The sequence below is a fragment of the Ictidomys tridecemlineatus genome, chromosome 9 (assembly GCF_052094955.1).
Source record: "Ictidomys tridecemlineatus isolate mIctTri1 chromosome 9, mIctTri1.hap1, whole genome shotgun sequence".
In the NCBI taxonomy this organism is placed as follows: Eukaryota; Metazoa; Chordata; class Mammalia; order Rodentia; family Sciuridae; genus Ictidomys; species Ictidomys tridecemlineatus.
The window spans coordinates 132,636,636-132,662,325 of NC_135485.1; the positions used below are offsets into that span (position 1 = coordinate 132,636,636).

General features: G+C 40.9%; 1 protein-coding gene across 5 annotated transcripts in view; it reads right to left on the reverse strand.

Annotated features, from left to right (window-relative positions):
• Positions 1-25,690, reverse strand: part of Scoc (short coiled-coil protein) — a 60,668-nt gene that overhangs the window by 25,404 nt on the left and 9,574 nt on the right. For 3 of the 5 annotated variants that reach the window (XM_078022098.1, XM_078022097.1, XM_078022096.1), the window contains one exon: positions 8,590-8,677. In XM_078022098.1, coding sequence (XP_077878224.1) covers positions 8,590-8,659 — 70 coding nt within the window. In that variant the 5' untranslated portion in view covers positions 8,660-8,677. Of the gene's footprint in view, positions 1-8,589; positions 8,684-25,690 lie in introns of those variants that run through there. The other 2 variants (XM_078022102.1, XM_078022100.1) reach the window with 2 other exon arrangements.

Sequence of the window (25,690 nt, forward strand, 5' to 3'; positions counted from 1 at the left end):
TCAGAAAAGAATCGTGCTCTTGTGTAAGGAGTGTGTTCACGTCCACCTCCCTTCATCCCCCAAGCTCCCTTATCGGGCCCACGTCAACAGCCAGTCTTGGCTTATAGTGCCACGTCCACAGGACACTGCCGTTACCATGAGAACGGAGGCAGGCAAATCTGGAAGCCTTTTAAGAAAGTTTTGCATGCGCTCCTTGAAGGGGGCAGTGGAGGAAACCAAATCGACACCGTCCTCACTCTGTGCCAGGCTAGCTCAAGAAGCCTCGCGCACGATTTCAGTTTTCAAAAGGATTCTGAGACGTGCTCTTGTGATCATCTTGCACCTGAAGGAACCGGGCCTCAGGGACGTTAACTCACTTGCTCAAAGTCTAACAGATTCAAATCCGGGCATTTCTGATTCTGAAGTTCAAGCCCTTTGGCCATACTGCCTGTGCCAACTCTTTGGATAACTGGCTCCTATCTAGCAGGTGACTTAGAGTAGTGGGTGCTCAACTGATGTTTTCTGAACACAGAACTGACTCAAAGACAGTCAGGAAAGAAGCTCAAAAGAATAGAAATGACTTCAGAAAAATGATCTTCGAAGCTGGTTCTTGCCCAGAGGCTGGACTATCTAACTCGTCCTCATCCCAACATACATACTAATTCAGCTAGAATTATTTAGCAAAAACGAATTGAGCATCTGTTATGTGCCAGCCACTGTGATAGGTGTGAGGTGTGTCTGGACATTTAAAACCCAGGCTCTGTCCTCTGGAAATTCTCAGTCTGTTGGGTAGAAACATTCACGTACACAATACAATGTGCTATGAAACAGCACGGATAGAGGTAGGATCAGTTCTCAGCAAGCAAAAAGGAAGCCTCACTTAGCCTGGGAAGATCAAGGAAGGCTTCCTGGGGGAGGTGATGCAGCATGGGGTCCTGAAGAGCAAGAAGGAACCAGTCAGGCAAAGACAAAAATGGGTGGAATCATTGCAGGCAAAGGGACGGCAGTACAAAGCCCACTAAGCACTGTGTACCTGGAGCACTAAGTGTCTCCTACTGAGCCCAAACCATGTGGCAGGAGATGACACTGAAGAGGTAGGTAAAGCCAGGAAAAGGGAGACCTCAAATGTCCCACTGAGTATCTTGAACTTCATCCAGCACAGGATGAGAGGCATTGATTTTTCTCTGAAGAAAGAGATATGGCCAGTGCGGATGACGGATACAAAAGGACGTGAATTGAGAGAAGAAGAACCGCTGAGAGGTGCTGCCCGGGTTCACTGGAGTCCTGAGGGCCCGACCAGGGGAGCGGAGGCAGGGATGGAGGTCAAAGTATTTGAGAAACACTTTTAGGGTCAAGTCAACAAGAATCAGTGATTGGTTTGGTTGTGGGAAGAGTCTCGTGGATTTCAAACTGGGCAGGTGGTGGGGACACTCATTCCAATTATGAGGACGGGGAAGGGGAATAGATTTGGGGGTGGAAGGTAAGTCCATCTGAAACCTGGTTGATATCCAGGGATCTCATAGGCAATGGAAACATGATTCAGAAACTCAGAAGAAACATGAAGACAACCAATGAAGTTCAAGAACAGAAGCCTGAAAATAGTTTCTTCTGCAGTCACATCTGTGCTGCAGATGTGTTGTGTTTGAACCTGTGTGTCGTTGTGTTCAAAATTAGCAATAGGTGACAAACAGGAAGTTCATTAAAAAATCATGGAAAAATGATTGATTCTTCATGGAAAAATCAGGAAATAGCACAAAGAATCAAAATATCTAGTGTGTCTTGGAAATGTGTTGTTGCTTTTTTTTTTTTACATTAAAGAGGAAAGGAAACTATTTTTTGTTCACTTATCTCAGTTAAAAGTAGAAAATGCAAAAAACCCCACAAATAACCCAATTTAATAATAGGCAAAAGCCCCAAGTAGACATTTCTCAAAAGAAGTCATATAAATGCTTGCTATCACTAACCATCAGAGAAATGAAAATTAAAATCACAATGAAATATCACACTCTTAAAATGGCTGTTACCAAAAAATGAAAGATAACAAGTGAGGGTGAGGACATGCAGAAAAGGGAATCCTTGTACACTGTTGACGGGAGTGCAAATTAATACAACCATTGTGGAAAAAAGCATGGAGGTTCTTCAAAAAATTACAAGTTAGAACTACATATGATCCTGCCATCCTACTACTATATACAAAGGAAATAAAATCAGTATGTCGAAGAGGTATCTGAGACTCTTGTATTCACAGTATGACCAGTCACAATAGCCAAGAAACAGAAACAACCTAATGCCTATTGATAGTTCTAGGGATAAAGAGAATGTGGCGTGTATTAGAAGTGGAATAGTATTCAGCCTTAAAAAGGAACAAAAACCATGTAACAACAAAGATAAACCTGGGAATCCTTATATTAAGTGATATAGACCCGGCATAGAAAGACAAATATCACATGATCTCATCCATAGGTAGAATCTGAAAAAGTCATACTCATAGAAGTAGAGAGAAAGGAATGGGAATTAACAGGGGATAGGGGTTAGAGAGATTGGGGGAGATGTTGGTTAAAGGATATAAAATTCCATTTGGATAGATCAAGAAATCTGTTGTATATCATAAAGACTTTAGTTTAGTAACAATTTAGTAGATAATTAGATTGCCAAGAAGGTAGCTTTTAAATGTTCTCATTACAAAAAAAAATGATGTGTGTGCGGTTATACATGTGTATATATATGTTAATCTATGTTAATTAGCTTGATTAAGCTACTCTACCACAAAAAACATTTGGCACACCCTCAATGTATACAGTTTTTATTTGTTAATGAAAAAGCAAATATAAAAATAAGGAAAAAGTGGAAATGCAATATAGTCCATGAGGACCGTGTGTTTTCAAGGAAAATGGTGGCAAGAAATGAAAAGCGTTCCCATGTGTAAAATGAAAACGAAGCCTGTCCTCGCAAGAATCAAACTTGAGACGCCATTGCTCAGTAAGCCAAGGTGGCCGCAGTGTCTGGTGCAGTTGAATGATGCACAGTGAAAAACCAGTTGAAAGACAGAGTTGAAATTTCAATCTTTTTTTTTTAATTGAATGAAATAAATGGTAGCCTACAATTGCCTCTGTTTTAGTTAACTTCTGTATCACTGTGACCAAAATATCTGACAAGAACAAGTGGGGAGGGGCTTATTTGGGGCTCACGATTTCAGAGCTCTGGGTCTGTAGACAGACTCGTTGCTCTGGGCCAAGGTGAGGCGGCAAGTCAAGGGTAAGGGCTGGGGGGGCCGGGAAGCTGCTCAGCTCAACGCAGGGTCAAGAAACAGAGAGAGGGAAGAGGGAGGGGCTGCGGGGAAGATGCACCCTTCCGAGGCACCCCCCAGTGACTGACCCCCTCCAGTCACACCCCATCTCCTGGACCTTACCATCCAGTGGGTCCATTAACCAGGATGGACTGATTAGGTTACTGCTCTCAATCCAACCATTCCTCCTCTGAATATACCTGCATTGACACAGGAGATTTGGGGGACGCCTCACATCCAAAGCCTAACAGCCTCTTTCCACACACACACTGGCTGGCCCGGAAGTGCTTGAATTGGCAAAGGCTGTTTTAGAGTCACTGGTCTAGGGTCTGGATGGTAGGCATGGAACCAGGAGTGGGTGAGATTATATAGGGAGAGACCAAGAACCAAATCTTGGGGAAACACTGGAGAAGATGGGTCCCCAGGAGAGCCTGAGAATGGGAGGGTGTGGCATCAACACCAGGGAAGCCAGAACAGAGAAGCCAGGAGCAGAGATCCGTACTATCATGTCTTGGCTTTGCACAGCATGGCCCCCACCTCCGCAGGGCCAGAGGCCAGTCCAGCCATGGCATAGCTGACCAGAGACACCCAAACTGGCTTGGTTTACCGGTGCCTTCAGTGTCTCAGTAATTTTGTCACAGGGCTCCAAGACCAGGAGAAACACCCAACAGGTTCCATGTGTTAAGTGTTTCGATCCAAACTTCTTCACAAACTACTCCTAAGTTGGGAAGAAAGCATTTTTTAAGTTTCATTCTTAAACAAGTCACAGACAATCCCTGAATTACAATAGTTCAGCTTATGATTTTTTTTTTTTTTTTTTTTTACTTTTACTATGGTGTGATTTCAGTAGCAATCGGACTCTGAATTTTGAATTTTGATCTTTTACTGGGCTGGCCATCTGTGATAAGATCCTCTCTGGCGATGCCGGGCACCTCAGAGAGCACAGGTCCCAGTCAGTCACAGGGTCATGGGGAAGGCAGCTGATGCTATCCCCTTAAGGTATCACGCACAGTGGATTGGTGTATTAAATGCATTTTTTTTTACTTAGGATATTTTGAATTTACGATGGGTTTATTAGGATGTAGCCCCATCATAAGTCAAGGAACACCTGTGTGCATGGGATGTGCACACCTGTTGGCATGATATAACTTCCCCAGCATTCTCTAACTACCACCCTTATTACCTGGATCTACATCGATTCTCACACAGAATTCACTTCTTATCCTAGCAACTGCAGAAAACCCGGCAGCCAAAGAGATGGGGTAGAGAAACTGATGTGACTCCATTTTTGAGAAACCAGCCTCTACCTCAGAGCAAAGCCTGTCCAAGGAAGAGGGCGTGACCCTTGTCCTTGGAAAAACCCACAGAGCACTCCTAGGCACATACCCACCCTGCTGAGTTGTTTGTTGTAAATAACAGGAGAGATCTGCTGCACCAGATGTCCCTGACTCAGTCTGGCTAGGTGGGGATCCATAGCAACCCCCTAGCAGCCACCAATCAGCATGAGACAGGAAAAATACCTGGGATGCCAGATGACCCTCCCAGTAGTTTATGGTGGTTGATAACACGTTGGGAAACCATGTAGTTCAACAGGTACTCCCCTCGTGGCTTAAACCAATCAGTTCAAACAAATCCCCGCTCTTGTACTAACCAATCACCCCTACCCAACTTGTTCCCACCAGTGACTGTGCTAATCAATGTCAAGAGTTGTTGTTTGATTTTCCCGTGGTATGGAATGATTTTCTGTATGTGATGTTGTGACCCATAGAGTATCCCCCCAAAACCTATAAAATCTCACTGAACAAAGGATCGGGACTCACTCCCTGGGACCGCTGCATTGGGAATGGTTGTGAGTCCAGGCTCGAGCCTGTAATGGACTCTTGTGTGATTGCATCGGATTCGGCTCCTGGAGGTCTATTGGGGGTGATTCTGGCATTACAGTGTCATGGAAAGAAATGTAGCTCAGTCTAATGTGAAACCGGAACGCTCTGGTCAGTGGCTCTCACAGTGTCTGGTAGAGGCTGAGACACCCCGTGGAACTGCAGTGTAGTACCCTGTTCTAGTACCCTGGAGCACCTGGGCATCCTGATCAGAACCTTGAGGTTAGACAGCATGGACTGGTGTGCAGTTCTATCATTTAGATCCTGGTGTCTATGGGGACATTTGCTCTCAAAGCAACACAACTAACCTCAAGTGAGTTTATGGAACACTACTGGTTTATAGCCAGTTCTCATGGCTTCATGCTAGTGAGAAGGATTATTTAAATAAATGAAATCCAGCTGGGTGTGGTGGCACATGCCTATAATCCCAGCGAGGATCCCAAGTTCGAGACCAACCTCAGCAATTTAGCAAGGCCCTGTCTGAAAATAAAAATTTAAAAGAGGGGCTGGGAATGTAGCTCAGTGGTCCTCAGTACCAAAGTAAATAAATAATAAATAAACAAATAAATAAAAATAAATGAGTAAAATCCCAAACTAAATGAAATAACTAATGCCTTCAGTCCTCTCTCATACAAACCTTAGTTAGCACAAACCCCCTTTCTCTTGCCATTCTCTGAATAAGAAACGGTATAACAGAGTGGGTGATGGAGCAAAAGAGGCGGTGACCAGGCCTGAAGCAGCCACACTGGCAGTCCACTCCAGAGCTGAGGCCTGACTGCACATGAAGAAGGAGAGAGCATGTCCTTGTGTGGCAACCTCCTCATCTGGCAGCTTCCAGCAGCACCGCCAGCTAGCATCCATAGCCAGAGCTCTTTCCAGAGAATCACCAGGACCTCCTCATGAGGCCTATCAGCTCTGTCTGTCTCACAAAGGAGGCCAGGCTTGCCCTGTACCCAGGTCCACAGCTCCCAAAGAGCTAAGAGTGAGTCAACACGACTGTTACCATTCAAGGGCCGTCTAGAAATGTACAGAGAGAAGAGGGCTCAGGGGAAGTGCCCCATCACGCAGGACCTGGAGTTGGCGCTCCCATCGCCTACATAGTGGCCTTGAGCAAGATACTCAAGATTTCAGGGTTTTATCATTTGTAATATGACAATAATATCCCAATGATGTTGTAGAGATTAAATACATGCTTAATACATCCTTATTCCAGATACCTCACGTTGTATCTATAATCCAATAAATGTTATGGAATCTGGGATTCAACAAGTGCTTCCTTCCTCTCCAGTTTGGCTCTGTGATCCTAGGCAAGGTCCTTAACCTCTCTGGGCCTCCTTTTTGTTGTGTACTACATGTGTGTATACAGTACAATACACACATGTGTGTTACCAAAAGAAAAGCAAGGAATTGGACTAAAAATTTTTTATGATATAAACAACATTGTTTTAATGCTTTACTCTTGCATGGTATCCACATTTCTCCCTCTCTCTCTCTCTCTCTCTCTCTCTTTCTTTCTTTCTTTCTTTCCTGTGTGTCTGTACACACACACGCACTAGGGATTGAACCCAGGGCATGCTAGGCAAGAGCTCTACCAAGTACCCATATCCCCTGTCCCTAGACAACACAGGTCACATGGTGTTCCCTTTAGTTCATAATGTGTTTTCCTATTTGCATTTATCTCATTCCAAGCTCTTTTTAACAGTGCTGCCACATCCAGTGGACAAGGTAGAACCCAAAGCCAAAGAAATATGGTGTTTTAGTTAACTGACATATTTTGGTCACAAGTTGGTCAACAGTTTCCATTTATCTTTTTTAAATACTGAAACAGCACAAGTCAGTACACGTTCCTGAGCCTGCCACTGATTTCCCTGCTGGACCAGGTCCTGAGCCCCTGTTTGCACTAAGATGCTATGAGTGGTCTAACCACGGAAGAGGGGGTTTTCTTTGGGAGCCAGGACGCCCTGGACTCAGTTTGTTCAAAGCAGCTCTGATGGATTTCCTCTCAAAACCATTGCCAACAGGGGACTAAACATCTGAGTTGAAATTCCCTGCCCTCCTGCATCTCCCCCACTGGACATACGGTGGAAGATGAGACAGGAAGTGGAAGAAAAAGAGAATGTAATGATGTGGAGGAGGGAGAAGAATTTCCAGACTCATCACCCCGCAAGAGCCCTGCTTCTAGGCTCAGCCCACATCACAGTGCAGGGAGCACTGTGGGCTGAGCTGCCTCCAAGCAAGCAAGCCCCTGTCTGAACCGCCCCCTCCCCCATGGCACATAGGACTCCCAGGCACGTGATCAGGCTCATGGTGCCTTCTGGAAGCTGAGAAACTTAGGTTTCCCTGTCTTTGTTTCCTTCACTGCCTTCTGCAGTTCTCTCATTTTTCTAAAACACCTGGGTGGGAGCTGTTAAGGACAGCAGTATCCCATTTCTTCAACAGCCCCGGACCTCGCACCTTTCCTCTTCTTTCAAAGCCTGAAAGTACTCCTGTTTCATTTCCAAAGACTCCAGCATGTTTACGCGGGGCTGGGAGGGAAGCTGGCTCCGGCTGGCGGTTTGTGTTAATTGTCTGGCTGCACTTTACAAAGACGCTTTTTGGAGTCTGAGCATTTAGGGAGAAAGTGGAGAAGCGTGGCTGTATGAAAGAGCAGTGCGTGTTAAATATTCATGCTCTGCTCTCTGTTAATCAGAACCAGTAACCCCCATGGCTTAGCTCAGTCTGCTGGCTGCCTCCTATGATTGCGCTAAGGAACCTGGATAAAAAAACACCACCAACACACACACACACACACACACACACACACACACACACACACACACACCAAGATGTGGGTGCTTACAGGTTTGAAATGCTTCTAGTTAGCATTGTGCAATTCAGCATAACTATTTTCTCCAAGATGTCAAGTGAGCCCTAGTTATCCCTACCGTCAGCACTTTAGAACCACGCCCCCCACTCGGTTTCCTTCTCCGTATTAAATTCAGCAAACTTTGTCCTTGCTGAAATAACCCAGACATTTTCTAAAATAATTCTTAAAGCTAATCACAGTGGATTCTAGGTCATTTTTTAAAAGTGATAGAATTATTTGATAAAATAGAGAAGAAGCTGATTATAAGTGAACAAGAAGATGGTAATAACATCATAGGTTTAGAAACGACTTTGAGGTCATGATTCCAGAACTTTCAGGAAATGAACATTTTATATTTCACTTGATTTAGTTTTAAAAGCTCGTGTAACATAACCACAGGAACCTTAAAAATTATCACTTAATTTAAAAGAAGAAAAACAGCTCTTAATTAAAAACTGCTTCGTAGCTGTATTTTCTCAAGTTTTTTTTTAGAATGAGGATGGTTTACCATTATAATAAAAATAATAAAGGTTATATTTTTAAAAACCTGCCTAGCAGTTGCTGAATTGTGTTGAAGAATCCACCCATTTCTTCCTTACCTGTGTCATCCACTAGAGAAATGTTGGTGAAGGTGCTGTCCTCCTCCTCTTTTCTGCTGGACCCATCCATCTTGGGCAATTTGCAGACCTGTTAGTGAGAAAAACAAGGGCTGAGAAGAGCAGCAGTTGTCCCATGTGATCACTCTTGTTAAATCATTAATAGGTGAGCGTCCAAGCAGGTGCTATTGGATCCCAGCACTGGCCCCCCTCTTCCTGATTTCCACCTGAGAAGTCTTACCTGAGCGTTTATTTTCCACCGGAAATGATTACAGACTCAGGTTAAAGAGTTACAGCCTTTACCCGAGGCTGAGCTGGCACGGCTGCTGTACCCTGGCTGAACGCCAAACCTTGCCTTTAGCCTGATGATGGCAGTTCCCCTTATACTGGATTGCCTGAGGAGATGGACCAGAAAGCATTAGGATGAGTTTGGGGAGAAGAAACTGATTTTATATGATTCACATATATTTTGGATCCCTGTGATACACTTATCAGGGATTTGCTCAAGGACCTAGCATGACCTAGGGACAATCACCTAACCTGTGTGTGATATGAAGACAAGTCTGTTGGGAGAGCTGGATTAAAAGTTCCTGGCACAATTTTGCAAAATTGATGAATGTCAGCCACAATGACGATCACAGATGATCAGGCATATGTGAAGAAATACGATTCTCTACACATTGAGCTCGTTAGTACTCATTGGCATTACTATATATAGGCCACCTATAAACATTCATGGAAATGACAGAATCCCCCTCCTCTGCTTCTGGAATGGAGCCCAAAGGGAGGGACACTGGCCTCACCAGCCCTTAAGCCGGGGACCCTATGTTGAAGGAAGAAACACTCTCTTTACCACTGTTTGTCCTGGTTCCTTTGTCCTTATTCATAGACATGGACACAGACAAACCCAAAAGTATTTTAGAATTTCAAATCATTACTCCTTTGGGGGGAAAATCAGCCACATTTGATGAAGCATTTCAAACAATATTAAAATGCTTAAAATATTAGGACTATATTCTGCCCTAAGTGCCTTGATACATGGGTTTCTTTTTTATTCACCTGAATACATTGTTGCTATATCAAACAAAATGAATGTGAGCTGTTAGAAATCAGGAATGTTAAAAATTAAATTCACTAGAATAGAATTCCCCCTAATTTTTCAATTATATTCTACAACTATCAAGTGCCTATTCTATACAAACTGGGTTCTTTGGAGAGTTCAGAGTAAGAGATTTATTTATGGCTATTAATAAGCCTGTAAAAGAACTCAAAAACAAGAGTCCCAGAGGTTTAGAGAAGGAAAAGAGTGCATCTGGCTGACACAATCATGAAAGTCTCAGAGAAGGTGACATGTGAGATGCAAGATCAATAGACACATGCAACCGCAAAGGCAAAAATGACCAGGTAGTGAGTACTTTCTCTGTGGAGGGATATGGACAGAAGCTCAGAGATGGGAAAGTATAAGCTGGGTGTGGTAGTGCATATCTGTAAGCCCAGTGACTCAGGAGGCTGAGGCAGGAGGATTGCAAGTTCGATGCCAGCCTCAGAAATTTAACCAAACCCTTTGCAACTTGGTGAGACTCTGTCTCAAAATAGAAGATTAAAAAAAAAAAAGGACTGGGGATATATAGCTCAATGGTAAAGCACCCCTGGTTCCATCCCCAGTATCAGAGAGAGAGAGAGAGAGAGAGAGAGAGAGAGAAGGATCATGCACATTTGGAAATCAAGAGTGAAACCTCCATGTAAGAGATGGGTAATAAGAAGGAAAATTGAATAAGGTCATATCTAAGAGAGCTTTGAGTGCTAGACTGCAAGAATCCAAGCCTTCTTCTAAGAATCGAATTCCAATTGGGATTAAAACAGTGAAGAAAATAGGGAGGCGGGGAAGGTTGGAGAGGCCCTGAGCCTTGATGCAAGTCTGATCTGGAAGGAAAGCAAAGTGGGATAGAAGATCCTGCTTGTCCTGCAGAATAAAGAAGTTTTGACAAGATTGTCAAAGAGGGCTTGAGCCAAAGCTGACCAAGAGGAATTCTCTTGATTCTCTCAAATAGCCTCCCTTGGCATTTCTGCAGCAGGTAGTCCCTGGCTGAGAGCAGTTGGAGGGAAACCTGTGAAAATGTGGTGATGGGTTTCAGAGCATGGCAGTTGGGGCCCTTGGTCAGTTGCACGCTCTGTAGGTGGAGGTCTATGGGTGCAGGCTTATGGCCACAGTACGGGCTGCTTTCTCTAGTAACCCTTGACATAACCATGGGCCAGTTCATTAGGAAGCATAAAAATACTTCTCTCGGCTGTTCCAACCTGCCTCAGTCCTAGAAATAATAGCACACACTTAAAAATGCCTACTATGGGTTAGGCAAAAATCCTAGGAAGTAGGGTTTTAAAGGTCAGAGAGTTGAGACACAGAGAGAAGTTAAATAAATGACAAAATGTCTTTCTGCTAAGTCCATGGTGATACCTGGTCTGGGCTCCATTCTCTCTGGCTCCAGGCTCTGTGCTTCTAACCATTACATTATCTACTCCTAATAACATTATCAAGTAAGAAGGACATGCAAGAGAGGAGTTGATCAACTCAGCAAACTAATTTTTTTAAACCACAGAGTGAGTTTCATTTAAAATGTCATATGGGTTTTATTTTTATTACGCATGGCCAATTGTACTTATTTGTTAGGATTAGCCTATGCACACACATTGTTTTTGGCTTCCTTTCTGATATTCTTCAAGGATATTTCTCATGAAGCATTACAGGAATGACAAAAATCAGTCAGCATTACTGCCATCCCCAAGTTCACTGAGCAAAATGTATGATGGAAAAGAGGTTCACTTTCAACTGCGGCGGGGGCGGGGGGGGGTAGAATTTTCTGTGGATTTACATTCTCTGTGCTGAATCTTACTCCTATGTTGTCTTCTACAAGGTTTATCATTTTATCTCTTGTTCTTAGGTCATTGATCCACTTTGAGTTAATTTTTGTATGTAGGGTGTGAAGTAGGGATGTAGCTTTATTCATTAACATTTGGAGATCCAGTGATCCCAACACCATTTGTTGAATGAAGTATTTCTTTCCCCCATTAAAATGGACTGGCATCCTTTTTGGAAATCAATTGTTTGAATTTATTTCTGGAATTTCAGTTCTGGTCTACTGGTCATTATGTCTATCCTATGTCTGACACACTGTTTTGATTACTGTAGCTTTGTGTTAAATTTTCAATCTTGCGAAGTGTGAGTACTTCCACTCTGTTTTTCTTTTTCATTATGTTTTGGGTGTTTGGAGTCCCTTGCATTTCCTTTTGAATTTGAGGATTGACTTGAATTTGGCTATGAATCCTTAGATTGACACCAAAAGCACAAACAACAAGAGGAAAAAGTAAATAAATCAGACTTCATAGAAATTGAGAACTTTTATTCAATCAAAGGTCATGATCAATAATAAAAATCTACAGAATGAGAAGAGGGAATGAGAAAAAATTTTGCAAATCATGCATTGTGGTTTAGATCAGGTGTCCCCCCACCCCTCCAAAAAATGTGTGAGACAATGCAAGAAAGTCCAAAGATGAAATGATTAATTTATGAATTTATTAATTTATGACCTAATTGATGGACTAATCCACTAATAGGGATTAACTAGGTGGTAACTGTAGGTAGGTAGGGTGTGGCAAGAGGAAGTTGGTCACTGGGGGTATCTTGTCCTTGGTGAGCAGAGCGCTCTCTCTGTCTCTCTCTCTCTCTCCTTCCTTGTTGTCATTTCCTGACCTGCTTTCCTTTCCAATGATGTTCTTCCTCCTCTCAGGCCCAGAGCAATGGAACTGGCCATCTATGAAGTGGAACCTCTGAAACCTTGAGACTGCTCTAAATTGTTCTTGTTGGGTCTTCTTGTCACAGCAATGGAAAGCGGATTTAAATATCGTTTATCTGGTTAAGGCCTAGTAATTAGCATATATAAGGAACTCATAGAACTCAAAAACAAAAAGACAACCCAATTTTTTCAAATGGACAAGGAACCTAAATCATATAAACCAAGTCATGTAAAAAATGGCCAATAAGCACATGAAGATATATTCAACAGACCTGGGCATGGTGTTGCATGCTTGTAATCCCAGCTGCTTGGGAGTGCTAAGGCAAGAAGATGGCCAGCCTGGGCAAGACAGTGAGACCCTGTCCCTGTCCCCCAAAAAGTGTTCACCCTCATTAGTCATAAAGGGACTGCAAATCAAAACCACAATGAGATCCCACTTAACACCTACTAGGATGACTTTCATTTAAAACCAGAACAAAACAAAATTCAAAATTAGTGGCGGTGAGAATATGGAGAAATAGGAATCTTTGTATATTGCTGGTAGGGATATAAAATGAGAGAGCCACTGTGGAAAATAGTTTGACAATTCCTGAAGAAGTTAAACATTGAGTTAACTTGTGACCCAACAAACCACTCTCAGATATGTACTCAAGAGCAAAGAAAACATGTCTACACAGATACTTGTGAATGAATGTTTATAGCAACACTATTTGTAGTAGCTAACAGGTAGAAATCACTTCAATGCCCATTAGCGGATGAACAGATAAACAAAAATGTGATATGAAAATTCAGTGGGACACAAAAAGTCACATATTTTATGATCCTCTTTATGAGATGTATCCAAAATAGGCAAGTTCATAGAGACAGAAAGTATATTAATGGGAGAAATGGGGGAAATGGTGATAACCTAATGGGAAGGAGGTGATTTTTAGCATCAGGGAAAAGCTTTAAAACTAGAGCAAAGTAGTGGTTGCACCATATTGAGAATACACTAAATGCTACTGAATTGTATACTTTACAATGGTTACATTTATGTCATGTGAATCCTACCTCAATTAAAACAAAGAAGATTAAAGAAATCCAATGGAAAAAAATTAGTCATTGTGTATGCCTGCCCAAAGTGTGAATGATTGAGGTGTTAATAAGTATCCCAAATCATAACATACTCCACAATTTCAGATTCAACGTGAGACCAGTCTACCATGTATCATAGAATTATCAGAGCTTGAATATACCCACACCAAGGTGGTTCAGAAAAACCACAAATCTTTATTATAATGCAGTCTTCCCTAAAACAGAGCTCATAGGCATGAACAGGGAGGTCAATACGGTTATATAATCAACTACCTTCTCTCATTTTTGAAGTGGGGAGCATGAGATGAGAATGTGTTTTGCATGTGTGTTTGTATGCATGTGCTCCTGTTAATGGGCATTGAAGTAACAGAACTGAAGAAAAAGTGAAATGAGGAGAATTAGCAAATTAATCAGCTTTCTTACACTCCCTTTGTCATGATCTCAAAATATCAATATTGATAATGAGGCACATTGGAAGCCAGCATTTGCTATGGGCTTTCTCAGGGCTGTTTCTGAGCAATAACCCAGGCAATATCTCCAGGAGCTCTGAGTACCAATTACGAACTCTGAAGTGTGTGTAATCAGTAGATTCCTGGAGAGAAACTGGCATCTCTAAGAAGGTGCTAAGCACTCCTCTTTAGTATAAAAGGTTCTCTTTCTTTAGGAGTAATTTCACATGAAACTATTTGGATATTTTTTTGACAAATTAGTGCAAATTGGATTAATTCACCCCATTAGCTACAAAGGGAGAATGTGATGGTGAAACTTTATTTTCATTATGTGTAGCTAATAACAAGAGCTAGCATTCACTGAGTGATTACTGTTTGCTCAGCACCATTTGCCTGCTGTACCTGTACCCCCTCGTTATTCCTCTCAACAGCCCTATAAGGAAATAGAAACTGGGGACACCATAGTTTGCTCAAGACCCACAGACAAGAGATGGGAGATTCACACCCCAGCTGTCCAGGGCAAAGGATCACACTGACCACCCCAGTGGACAGTGCCTCTATCATACATAGACATTAAAATATACAATTCAATGAATAGGCACGTTGTATGTTTAAATGTTTTTAAAAATAAAGATTGAACACTAGTGTTATTGTTTGAATGTGAGATGTACCCTGAAAGCTAATGTGTGAGACAATACAAGAAGGTTTAGAGGAAAAATGATTGGGTTAGGAGAGTGTTAACCCAATCAGTGGATTAATCCACTGATGAGGTTAAAGAGTGGTAACTGAAGGTGGGTAAGGTGCAGCTGGAGGAGGTGGTCATTGGGGTATGTATTTTGTCTCTGGTGAGTGGAGTCTCTCTCTGCTTTCTGATCATCATGTGAGTTGCTTACCTCCGCCACACTCTTCTGCCCTGATGTTCTGCCTCACCTCAAGCCTTGAGGAATGGAGCTGGCTGTCTATAGACTAAGACCTCTGAAACCATGATCCCCTGACAAAACTTTTCCTCTTCTCTAATTCTTCTTGTCAGTCTTTTAGTCACAGCAATGAAAAAGCTGACTAAAACAACTAGCATATGTAGAAAGGAAATGCCACAAACTTTTAGATGAGAGTTCTTCTTCAGGTATTATTAGGGTATTTCACAAGTACAGTGTCTTTGAGGTTCATGCGTGTTGTGGTATGTTGCAGGATTTCCTCCAAATGTTTACAGGCTGAATAATATCCCATTGTTTGCATATGCCAAATACTGCATAATTTCATTTAAATGAGCTATCTAAAATAGTCAAACTCAAATAATCAGAGGATAGAGGGGTAAAAGGGTGGTGGAAGTGGGGAGCTGCCATTCAGTGGGTATAAAGTTTCAGTTTTGCAAGAAGAGTAAGTTCTAGAGATCTGCCCGCTATGTGCAATTGTGCCCTGAATTGTAAACTTGAAATTTTGTTAAGAGGGTAGATCTCATGTGAAGTACTTTATATACAATAAAATAAAGATTGAAGGAAAAAGAACAATATAGCTCCTATGATTTTTTTAAGGAAAAAAAATTTCCTGAATTATATTCTGTTTTAAATGAATTTATGTTTTGGTTCTCCCAATATATTATTCAAATCATGAATTCAATTATAGTAAATATACATTAATATGCCAACAACTCACATCAAGGTGGGGATCCTTACATAAACAATTAGCTTTGGCAATTTAGGTGATAAGTAGAAATGTAACTCCTGACTTCATCGATGGATATTCTCTTCTAAGATATCAGGCTGAATTCTTCAGCATCAGCAATAAAAAAGGAACATTCATAACATGGTCATGTAGAAGAGCATAGAGCACATATGCAAATCCAGTTGAATAATAAAAGTTGATAGCAATTAGTAAAAAGAAAATGTAGCAAATACAATGTTTTGTGACTCCACACAAGAAGGGGTTAAAGAACGTTGATTCGTAGCTTCCTTTTTTGCCCAATTACCTCTAGGCGAGCTACTCAAGCACAAAGATGGCAGATTTCATTCCACCATTCATCAAATATTCATGTGGCATCCACTGTGCTTCAAGGGTAAACACTGTAATTCTTTAAATGCTTTCCAAGATGCCCAATTCTACCTAGGCAACACAGGAAAATGTGAGGCAAAGTTTTGCACATTTTACTTCATGTATTATATTATAACTTGTAGTTAGTGTACAAATTGTCTAGGTTCATTCAGTAGCTATTTCTCAAACCCCTTCTTTGTGCTAGGTGCTGGGGATGTAGCATGAGGGAAACAAAACACTTTGTATCACAGAGTTGATATTCTTGGGGGGAAGACAGACGATGATCAAATACACTTCTTAGATATGTACATACAAAAACATGTATATTTCATGTCCACATCCCTAAACATACCCACATACAGGGGTGAGAAGTGCCATGGAGAAAATTAAAAGCAGGCAAAGCAGACAGTGATAGGAATGTGGGTGCTGTCCAGTGTACCCCATCAGGGAAGGCCTAGCCGATGACATGACAGTGCAGAGACTGCAGGAGTTGTAGGAGCAAATTCAAGGACATCTGAAGGAAGAGCACTGGCAGAGGGATCAGCAGGGACAAAGACCCTGAGGTGGCAGCAGGTTTGGCCCACCCAAAGAAGGTTCAAGGACCCAGCAATAGAGCAGCTGATTGACCATGTGGATCCTTAGTAGCCCTTCCAAATTCCTTGGGCATCTCTCTGTGAGGTCAGACATGCTCTGCAGAGGACAGATGTGTTCTCACTTATAACAGGATCCCTCTGACTGCAGTGAGGACAATTGATAAGTTGAGGGGTGAGTTGATGGGGGAGGGGGGAGGACAGAATTAGGGAAATGAATTAGAAGCCTGTTGCAATAAGCCAGGCAAGAGAAGGTGCCGTGGTTGAGGCCCACGTGGCAGCTGTGGAGGGGTATGAAGCAGTCAAATTCTGGATGTATTTCAACTCTGGAACCAACAGCATTGGCTGTCATAGACAGTGAGAGGGACAAACCAAGGATGATTCTGGTATTTTTTGGCAAAAAAATAACTAAAAAGGAGGCATCATTGGCTCAAGTGAGGAGGACTGTGTTTGGGAGGGGAATAAAGAGTTTGAATTTTTACATGTGAAGTTTGAGAGGCTTTTAGACAGTCAACTGGAGATGGTCAGTAGACAGTTGAATATGGGTCTGGATTTCAGCATAGAGGCTGGGGGAGTGGTCTGTGATAGATGGTGTGCAAAGCCATAGGCATGTGAGATCACCTAAGCAATTGTGTAGACAGAACAGAGGACAGGATGGCTCATGACTGTCCACACTTAGAAATTGGGAAGACAGGGAGGAATCAGAGCAAGACACTGAGAAGGAGCAGCCAGCATGGAAGAACAGAAAGCAAAAGAGCTGTGTCCTGGCAGCCAGATGAAAACAGTGATCATCGGTGGTATTCAAGGCTGTTGTCAGATCAAATAAGGTAAGGACTGAGAAATGGTCACTTGTAAGATGTTTAAACAAAGGCTTGCTTCCAGTTTCCTCCTATAAACCAGTGAGAACAGCTGATGGATATAGTGGTTGCAAGAAATAAGGAACTGAGGTGCGATCAGAGAATGGAAATCATAAAGAAAAAGGCAACTAGGGAATTGCAAGCAGCTCCTTCCCAGCAGGGTGATTTGGAAGCAGAGGACAGCATGGGAAATATGCACTTCCCTGGCTCAGCAGTGAAGTCAGAATTTCTGGATAGGAAGAATTTAAAGTCAGCATTCTTATTGGAAGAGGTGACGTGGGCAACTAGTCTTGGAGCTACATTTCATATGAGATGAAATTCACAGTGCTTATCAAAGTGTTGGAGAGAGGGAGGACTTAAATTCTTCCAAAGAAACCCCTTAGAGACACGGATGCTGACTGCAGGGTTGCCACATACGGATGTTAACTGTGCACAGATCTGCCTGACAGGGGACAGCAGGATCTGAAATCCATCCCGTGCTCTGCTCACCAAGTGGTACCCTGGACCTCACAGGTGTGTCTTTTTCTAATTTGCATACATGCTAGTGGTACCCTGCAAGAATGCAATGGGTACTATTTTTTTTTTTATCTCTGACAATCATGAGCTATACTTATAAATTAAATCTTTGTATAAAGGAGAAAAATTGCTACCACTCTCCTCTCTTTGATTGAAAAATCTTTCTAATCTGTAAAAATCTTTTTCCTTATTTCAATGTCCATTTCCTTATTAAACATTTATTAGTGTTAACATCCTCAAAGTCAGTTACTTCTTATTATTAAAACATGTCTACGGTTGAGAAAAATAAAGTCATAAATTAGATCTGCCTTACATGCTTTCCCTGGATATCAGAAATGGATTCTTGTTTGTGTCTGAACTTTGCAGTCCTTGTCGGAGAATCTTGATTTGAGGCTAAGGTAAGGATGCTGGTATTATTCTGGTTTTGTTGGCTCCCTCTGGTGGATAAATTATGTGAACATGAATTTTGGATGCTCTTTAACAAAAAGCTTCAGTGTTTTGAAGCCTGGAGTGACTTGCCTCTTCCTGGAGAGTGCCAGGAAATGCCTGAGTTTGGGATTAGGTTGGGAGGTGGCAAGGAAAAAAGGACTTTCAGAGTAGCCACTGTGAAATTGTAAACAGGTGTCAGACAGAATCACTACTGATGGGGAAAGGAATTCGTAAATTTTCTATTGAAGTATGGCATACATAAAGTGAAGAGTGCAAATTGTGAAGATTATAGATGCATAATATAGACCCAGTGTGCAGATGGAAACCATTTCCAGCACCTCTGGGTAAGAGGTTTTAAAAATTGGTTTCCTTTTTAGCACTCAAGTCCGTTTTGCAGCCAAGAAAACAACCTGTAGTTACAGAATGGCTGCCTGTAGTCGACCCAAAGGAACTGAGAGGAGTAATTTGTTAAGTGCATTGAGATGAAAAACTGTTGGGTGCAGAGGCTGACTTTATAAGGTGGCACACAGATACTCCTTCCCCTACTCCAAAGTGGAAATTACTCATTTTTGTCCCTGTGCTTGGTTGCCTTCATCACTTTGCTCTCTCCTGAACAATTTTCCAATTCTATTCCTTTTTTTCCAGTCCAAAACACATCGATTGAATGTTGCGTGCTGAGGACTGGATGCAGAGAGGAGTAAGTTATGGTTCCTGCCCTCAGAGAACTCACAGACCAGTTACATCGAAAGCAAAAATAGGAAACAAGGGACCGTAATCTAGTAGTTTAAGTGCAACAATAACAAGAGCTAACATGATGTATCCTGTTCTACATGCTCATCTTTTCTCTGCAGGTTACCTGTACAGGGCAGTGAAAACAGCTTCCCTCCACTTTTTTAGCTTCTCTGGCTGGGCTACAAATTTAATTGATATGTGTGTATATAAACATGAAGTCCCATAAAATTTGAGACTTATAGAAGAGTCAGATGATTGACATTTATATAGTATCTTAAGCTGCAGAAAGGAATAAAAGTTTGGGGCTGCTGGGGGCAGGTGGAGTTTTGAGTGAATAGAGGGGGAAGGTCCTGTTGGCTAAAGTTTGTCTTGTTGTGCAGATAAAAAAGTCTCTCAGGTAATAAAAGTCGTCTGGAGCAGCCCTCAGAAGAATAGGTGACAGACAATTTGGGTGTGGCATCAACCTCCAGTCTCCTCACCCATGATCCCAGTTAATCTTCCCTGTTTGATAAGAATCCCAGGGAGGGGATTCCTGCTGATAACTGAGTTCCTCTTGGAAGATCTGTCTTGAGGCCGATAAGGGAGCTCAGAGAAAGTCTGTACCCATCCATGTTCCACAAGGGTCCTCCATTCAAAGCAATTAGCCTAGCAAAACATCGGATTTAGGCACAGTCCTTCCTGAGTTCCTGCACCTACTCTCATCTGAACTCCTCACAATCATCCTGAAGAGGAAAAAAGAGAAGCTGGTGATAGGTCCAAGGTCCACAGGGGTGGTGAGCATGGACCTCCAGGATTGGGCTTATGTGTATCTGCTATTCAAGGGTGGTGATGGAGGCACCTATAGGGCACTGAAGGAGCCCCGAGACCTGTGAGTATCCATCTGCTGAGCTGGCCAGCCACCAGCAACACTCAACACTTGTGCAGACTCCAACTTGTATCTCAAAGGCTGATGCACTGTGGTCAAATTCAAAGGCAGCCTTTATTTTCATATGCCATATCACAACGTGTTGGATTACTCCAGCATGAACACTTAACTATTCATTGTTAGAGCGTGAATTTCTCCAAATCATAGGCAATCAACAAAATTAGGTGTCAAGCATGTTTTTTTTTGTTTTTTGTTTGTAAACCTATTTAAATGGCTCATTGAACTGTCCACTAAGAATTTTTATTTTAAGTGCATTGAGATGAAAGCACGGAAGAAAGCATTGCTATAACCTGAGGGAGTTCCAGATAGTTCAAAACAGATCAATGTCATGTCGTGGTGCAGGGTTTTGAAATCCCACCTTAGGGTGGTGTTTTCACCTCCTTCCTGTCAGAAATCTCTAGACAGGCCAAGACTCTGGATAAAGACAGCAGAGATGTCCCGCCTAATCACAAACAGGGCCTTCTCTCTTCCACAGACATAATCATTATCTGCATCACATGATGCCTCTCCCATAAAGGCACTTCAGTGCACAAGGACCAAATTTCACTTAGATTGGATTTTGCTTATTGCAGGGTAGGTGTAGGAAATAGAAAAATCATATCTGGGTTTCACAGTACTAGGTGCTAACATGGGAAGTGAGCCCAACTTCTTCAAGTTGTCCTATAGGATGTCAGAGTGTACGGGGTAGAGTGAACTCTTGGATAGAAGAGAGGGTAAAGATGGAGACATTGAGTGGCAGCTGTAATCACACCTGCCCACCTCAAAAGGCCAGACCACAGGTGGCAGGAAGAGTCCTGGGAGCAGAGATTGAGCTGCACTAATTTAATGCTATTAGATTGAGCATTATGGGGGAGTTATAGTTTTCTGCGTCTGATTTATAATTTCATAGCAGTACATGAAGAGTAAGCATAAAAAGTGATATATTTTCATGAATGCATACATTTTTAAAACAAGATGCTAAAAGGTATTAGCATTAGAAGTCCACAAGAAGGTTTCCTGTTTAGCACACATTCGAGGAACACTGATTCAGAGTCCATGGCCTATAGAGGGAGACAAACACGGGCCTTGCTTTTCAGGAGCTCACTTTAACACAGAATTCACCACAGAGGACAAGAACGAAGAAACTGTGACCGAACTTTTTAAAGTCCAGGTACCACATTTATTGCTCTTTGTCTTTTCTGCTCATTGACCCTTCTTAAAAGTTACTGCATAGGAATAATTATTTTCTGGGTTCCCTATTGAAATGCACCCTGAAATCCTAGTTATTCTTTTCCCCCCTTGATATGCATCAGGTAAAGTTCTTGCTTTGTTGTTCAGAGTTCTATGAGGTTTTACAAATACAGAGATCTAAGTACCCACCAACCCAGTACCACAAAGAACAGTACTATCCACCTAAAAATAATGAATCCAACTAGCCCTTTCTAGAAAACCTCCTTTTCCCCCCAAGCCTGGCAGCAACTAATCTGTGTCTGCTAGACTTGCACTTCACATAATATAAAGATGAAGTAAAAAAACGCACAGCTTTGTGGGTCTGACTTCTTTCACTTACAGAATGCATTTAAGATCCGTTTATGTCATTGTGAAAATCAATAGTACATTCCTTTATTGCTGAGTAATAAATAGCCCATCATGTGAATATATCACAGTTCATTTACCTGTTACCCTGTTGAATGATATCTTGGTGGTTTCCAGTTTAGGATGACTAAATAAAATTGTTGTAAACATTCTTCTATGGATTTTATAAAAACTTTAAAATTTTAACAAATATCATGAAGTGGGATTTCTGGGTCCTGGGATAAGTATATGTCTAACTTTATAAGAAATTGCCAAATTATAAGTTATCGCCAATGGTAAGAAATTGACAAATTGTCTTCCAACATTGTTGAACTGTTTTAAATGTGGCAATGGATGAGATTTCCCTTTGCTTTATATTCTCACCAGACTTTTACATCATCAGATTTTTAAATTTTATTTTAGCAATTCTAATACATATGCAGTACTTTCACATTATCGTTTTCATTTGCAGTTTCCTGAGAACAAATGATGTTGAATATCTTCTTAGGTCTTTATTTGCCATTGATGTCTTCTTTGGTATAATGTCTACTCAGATCTTATGCCCATTTTTAAAATTGCATTCTTTCTTTCTTTTTCTTTTTTGAGTTTTAAGATGCTTTGTATATTCTGGATACAAATTTTAATTAAATATGTGATTTGCTAAGTTTTTCCCAGTCATATGCCTTTTCTTTTTATTTTCTTAGACGAATCTTTGGGTAGGCAAAGATTTAGGCCTTGATAAGATCAAATTTATCAATTAAAAAAAAAAGTATTGTGGATTCTTCAAATGGATTGTGCCTTTAGTGTTGCATCTAAAAACTCATTGCCAAATTGAAACTTACACAGATTTTTTTGCCATTTTATTCTAGATGTGTGTAGTTTTACATTGTCCATGTTAATCTATGATCCATTCTGAGTTAACTTTTCCCCAAGATGGGAAGAGGTTCTCTTTATTGCATGTGGATGTCCAGTTGTTCCAGGAAAAGGCTGTCCCATGTCCATTGTACTGCCTTGGCACTTTTGTCAAAATCAGTGGACAGTATTTTGGCAGGTCTATGAATTCTGTTGTATTCCATTGCTCCATATATCTGGCCTTTAGCATTAACATTGACTTATTACTATAGTTTCAGTCTTGGAATCTAACAGTGTGAGTTTTCTACCACTTTTATTTTTATTCTTTTTTTCTTTTTCAGAATTCTTTTAGCTATGCTAGGTCCTTTGCCTTTCCATGTACTTTTTAACTTTTTAAAAATTTTTCATCATCTACAAAAAGCTTACTTAGATTTTGATTAGGATTGTATTAAATCTATAGTTTGAACAGGGAAGAACTGACAATAAGGTCAATATTTCCAAACTCTGAACCTGGCCTAACTCTCAATGTACTTAGACTTTGACATTTTTTTAATCAATGTAGTTTTTAGCATAGAGGCTCTGCACACATTTTGTTAACTTTTTTGATGAAATTGCAAATGGTATTATTTTTAATATTGAATTCCATTTCTGGAATATAGAAATATGGTTGGTTTTGTATATCACTTTTTCAAATTACTTATTAGTTCTAAGAGTGTGTTTGAGATCTTAGGAATTGTGCATCGGGTGCAGTAGTGCAGCTCAGGAGGCTGAGGCAGGACGATCATGAGTTCAAAGCCAGCCTCAGCAAAGCGAGGCACTGAGCAACTCAGTAAGACCCTGTCTCTAAAAGAGATTCAAAGTAGGTCTGGGGATGTGGCTCAGTGGTTGAGTGTCCCTAGGTTCAAACCCCGGTACTCCCCCAAAATAAGAGTGTGTGGAGATCTGAGGAATTGTCTGTTGACAACCATGTTATCTTCAAAGACAGAGAGCTTACCTTTTTCTTTGCAAATCCATATATCATTTATTTCTTTTTCTTTGCTTATTTCACTGGCTGTAACTTCAGATATAATGCTGTACAGCAACAGTGAGAGCTGACATCTTTGTCTTATTTCCAGTCTTAGAGCATGCAGTATTTTACCCTTAAATTTGATGTTAGTTGTAGGGTTTTCATAGCCTTTCTATAAAAAATTGAAGAAGTTTCCTTCTATTTCTAGTTTTCTGAGAATCTTGTCATGAACAGATATTGAATTTTATTGATTATTTTTGCTCCTTTTGATATATATATATATATATATATATATATATATATATATAGAGAGAGAGAGAGAGAGAGAGAGAGAGAGAGAGAGAATTACATTGATTTTTTTAAAAAAGTTTTACCAGTTATTACTGAGATAAACCCCAACTGTTCCAACTGTTCATATGTTATCTTTTTCATATATTGCTGGATTCATTGTGCTAATATTTATTGAGAATTTTTGCATTTTTATTCATAAGGTGTGTTATTTTGGTTTTTTGTACTGTGCACTGAATCCAGGGACAGTTTACCATCAATCTACATCCTCAGACCTTTATATATATTTTTTATGTTAAGACAGTGTTTTGCTAAGTTGCTTAGGACCTCACTAAGTTGATAAGGCTGCTTCATGCAATCCTCCTGCCTCAGCCTCTGGAGTCTCTGGGATTACAGGTACGTATTACTGTGCCCGGCGTCATGAGGTATCTTGATATGTAATTTTTTTTTTCTTGCAATGTGCAGTTTGGTTTGAGTCTTAAAATAATACCCACCTCACAAAACAAGTGGGGAAATATTCCCTCCTCTTCTATATTCTGGAAGAAATCATATAGATATCTTTTGATTAAATGTTTTGTGGGTTGGGAACAGTGGCGCACGCCTATCATCCAAGCAGCTGGGGAGGCTGAGGCAGGAGGATCAAGAGTTCAAAGCCAGCTTCAGCAAAGGCAAGGTGCTAAACAACTCAATGAGACCCTGTCTCTAAAGAAAATACAAAGTAGGGCTGGGGATGTGGCTCTGTGGTCGAGTGCCCCTGAATTCAATCCCCAGTACAAAAAAAAAAAAAAGTTTTTTGCAGAATCTACCAATGGAACTATATATGCTAGGAGTTTTCTTTTGGGAAGTTTTAAAACTAAAAATTCAATTTTTTCAGTAGATATTGGAGTATTCAAGGTAGATATTGCTTTTTGAGTGAGTTGTAGTTTGAGTCTTTCAATAAACTGGCTCATTTTATCTAAATTGCTGAATTTATGAACATAGTGTTGTCTGTGATTTTCCCATATTATTGTTTTATTGTCTTCAAGGTCAGTAGTGATGCCCCTTCTGTCATTCCTGATGTTGGCAAATTGAGTCTACATTCTCTTTGTCTTCATCAACCTGACCAAATATTTATTAACTTGATGGTATTTTTTTTTTCAAAGAATCAACTTTTGTTATCATTGATTTTATGGGTGTGTTTTTTTTTTTCTGTTTATTTGGTTGGCTTTTGTTTTTTTGTTTTTGTTTTTTTGGTACTAGATATTGGACCCAGGGGCACTTTATCACTGAGTTATATCCCCCACCCTTATTATTTTATTTTGAGACAGGGCCTCACTAAGTTGTTGATTGTCTTGCTAAGTTTCTGAGGCTGGCCTTGAACTTGTAATCCTCTGGCCTCAACTTCCTGAGTTGCTGGGATTACAGACATGTGCTCTATACCTGGGCAATGTATTTTCTATTTTAAATTTTATTGCTTCTGTTTTATATCACTCCCTTTCATCTACTTGCTTAGATCTTGGCCTCCCTCTCTGGGACAGTAATAGACAAGGCAGCCTCAAAGAGGTAAAAACTGCCTTCAGAGACATTCTCCCATTGTCTGATGAATAGTACCTGGCTTCCTTCTGTCCATGCTAGTCTCCTTATCAAGCGGTCACTTGGCAACACCCTTGGTTTTCTCTCCTAAACGTGTTGTTCTATTCTTTATGTGGCCAGGATAAGAATATTCCCGAGCTTTATGTTCTGCTTCTCATTTAATTGTAAACTGTCTTTAAGTCATTTCTCCCTTCCCACGTTTACTATAAGCAATTATGAGAAGCCGTGTAGCATCCTTAGCACTTGGCTGCTGAAAGATTTCTTTTGCTAAATGCAAGTTCTACCTTCCATAAAATCCCCAGACACCCACATAATTCAGCAATTTTTTTGTCACTTTGTAACAAGGATGGCCTTTTCTCCAGTTCCCAATATGCTATTCTTCATTTCAGTCTAAGTACTCATCAGAATGGCCTTTATTATCCATATTTCTATGAACATTCT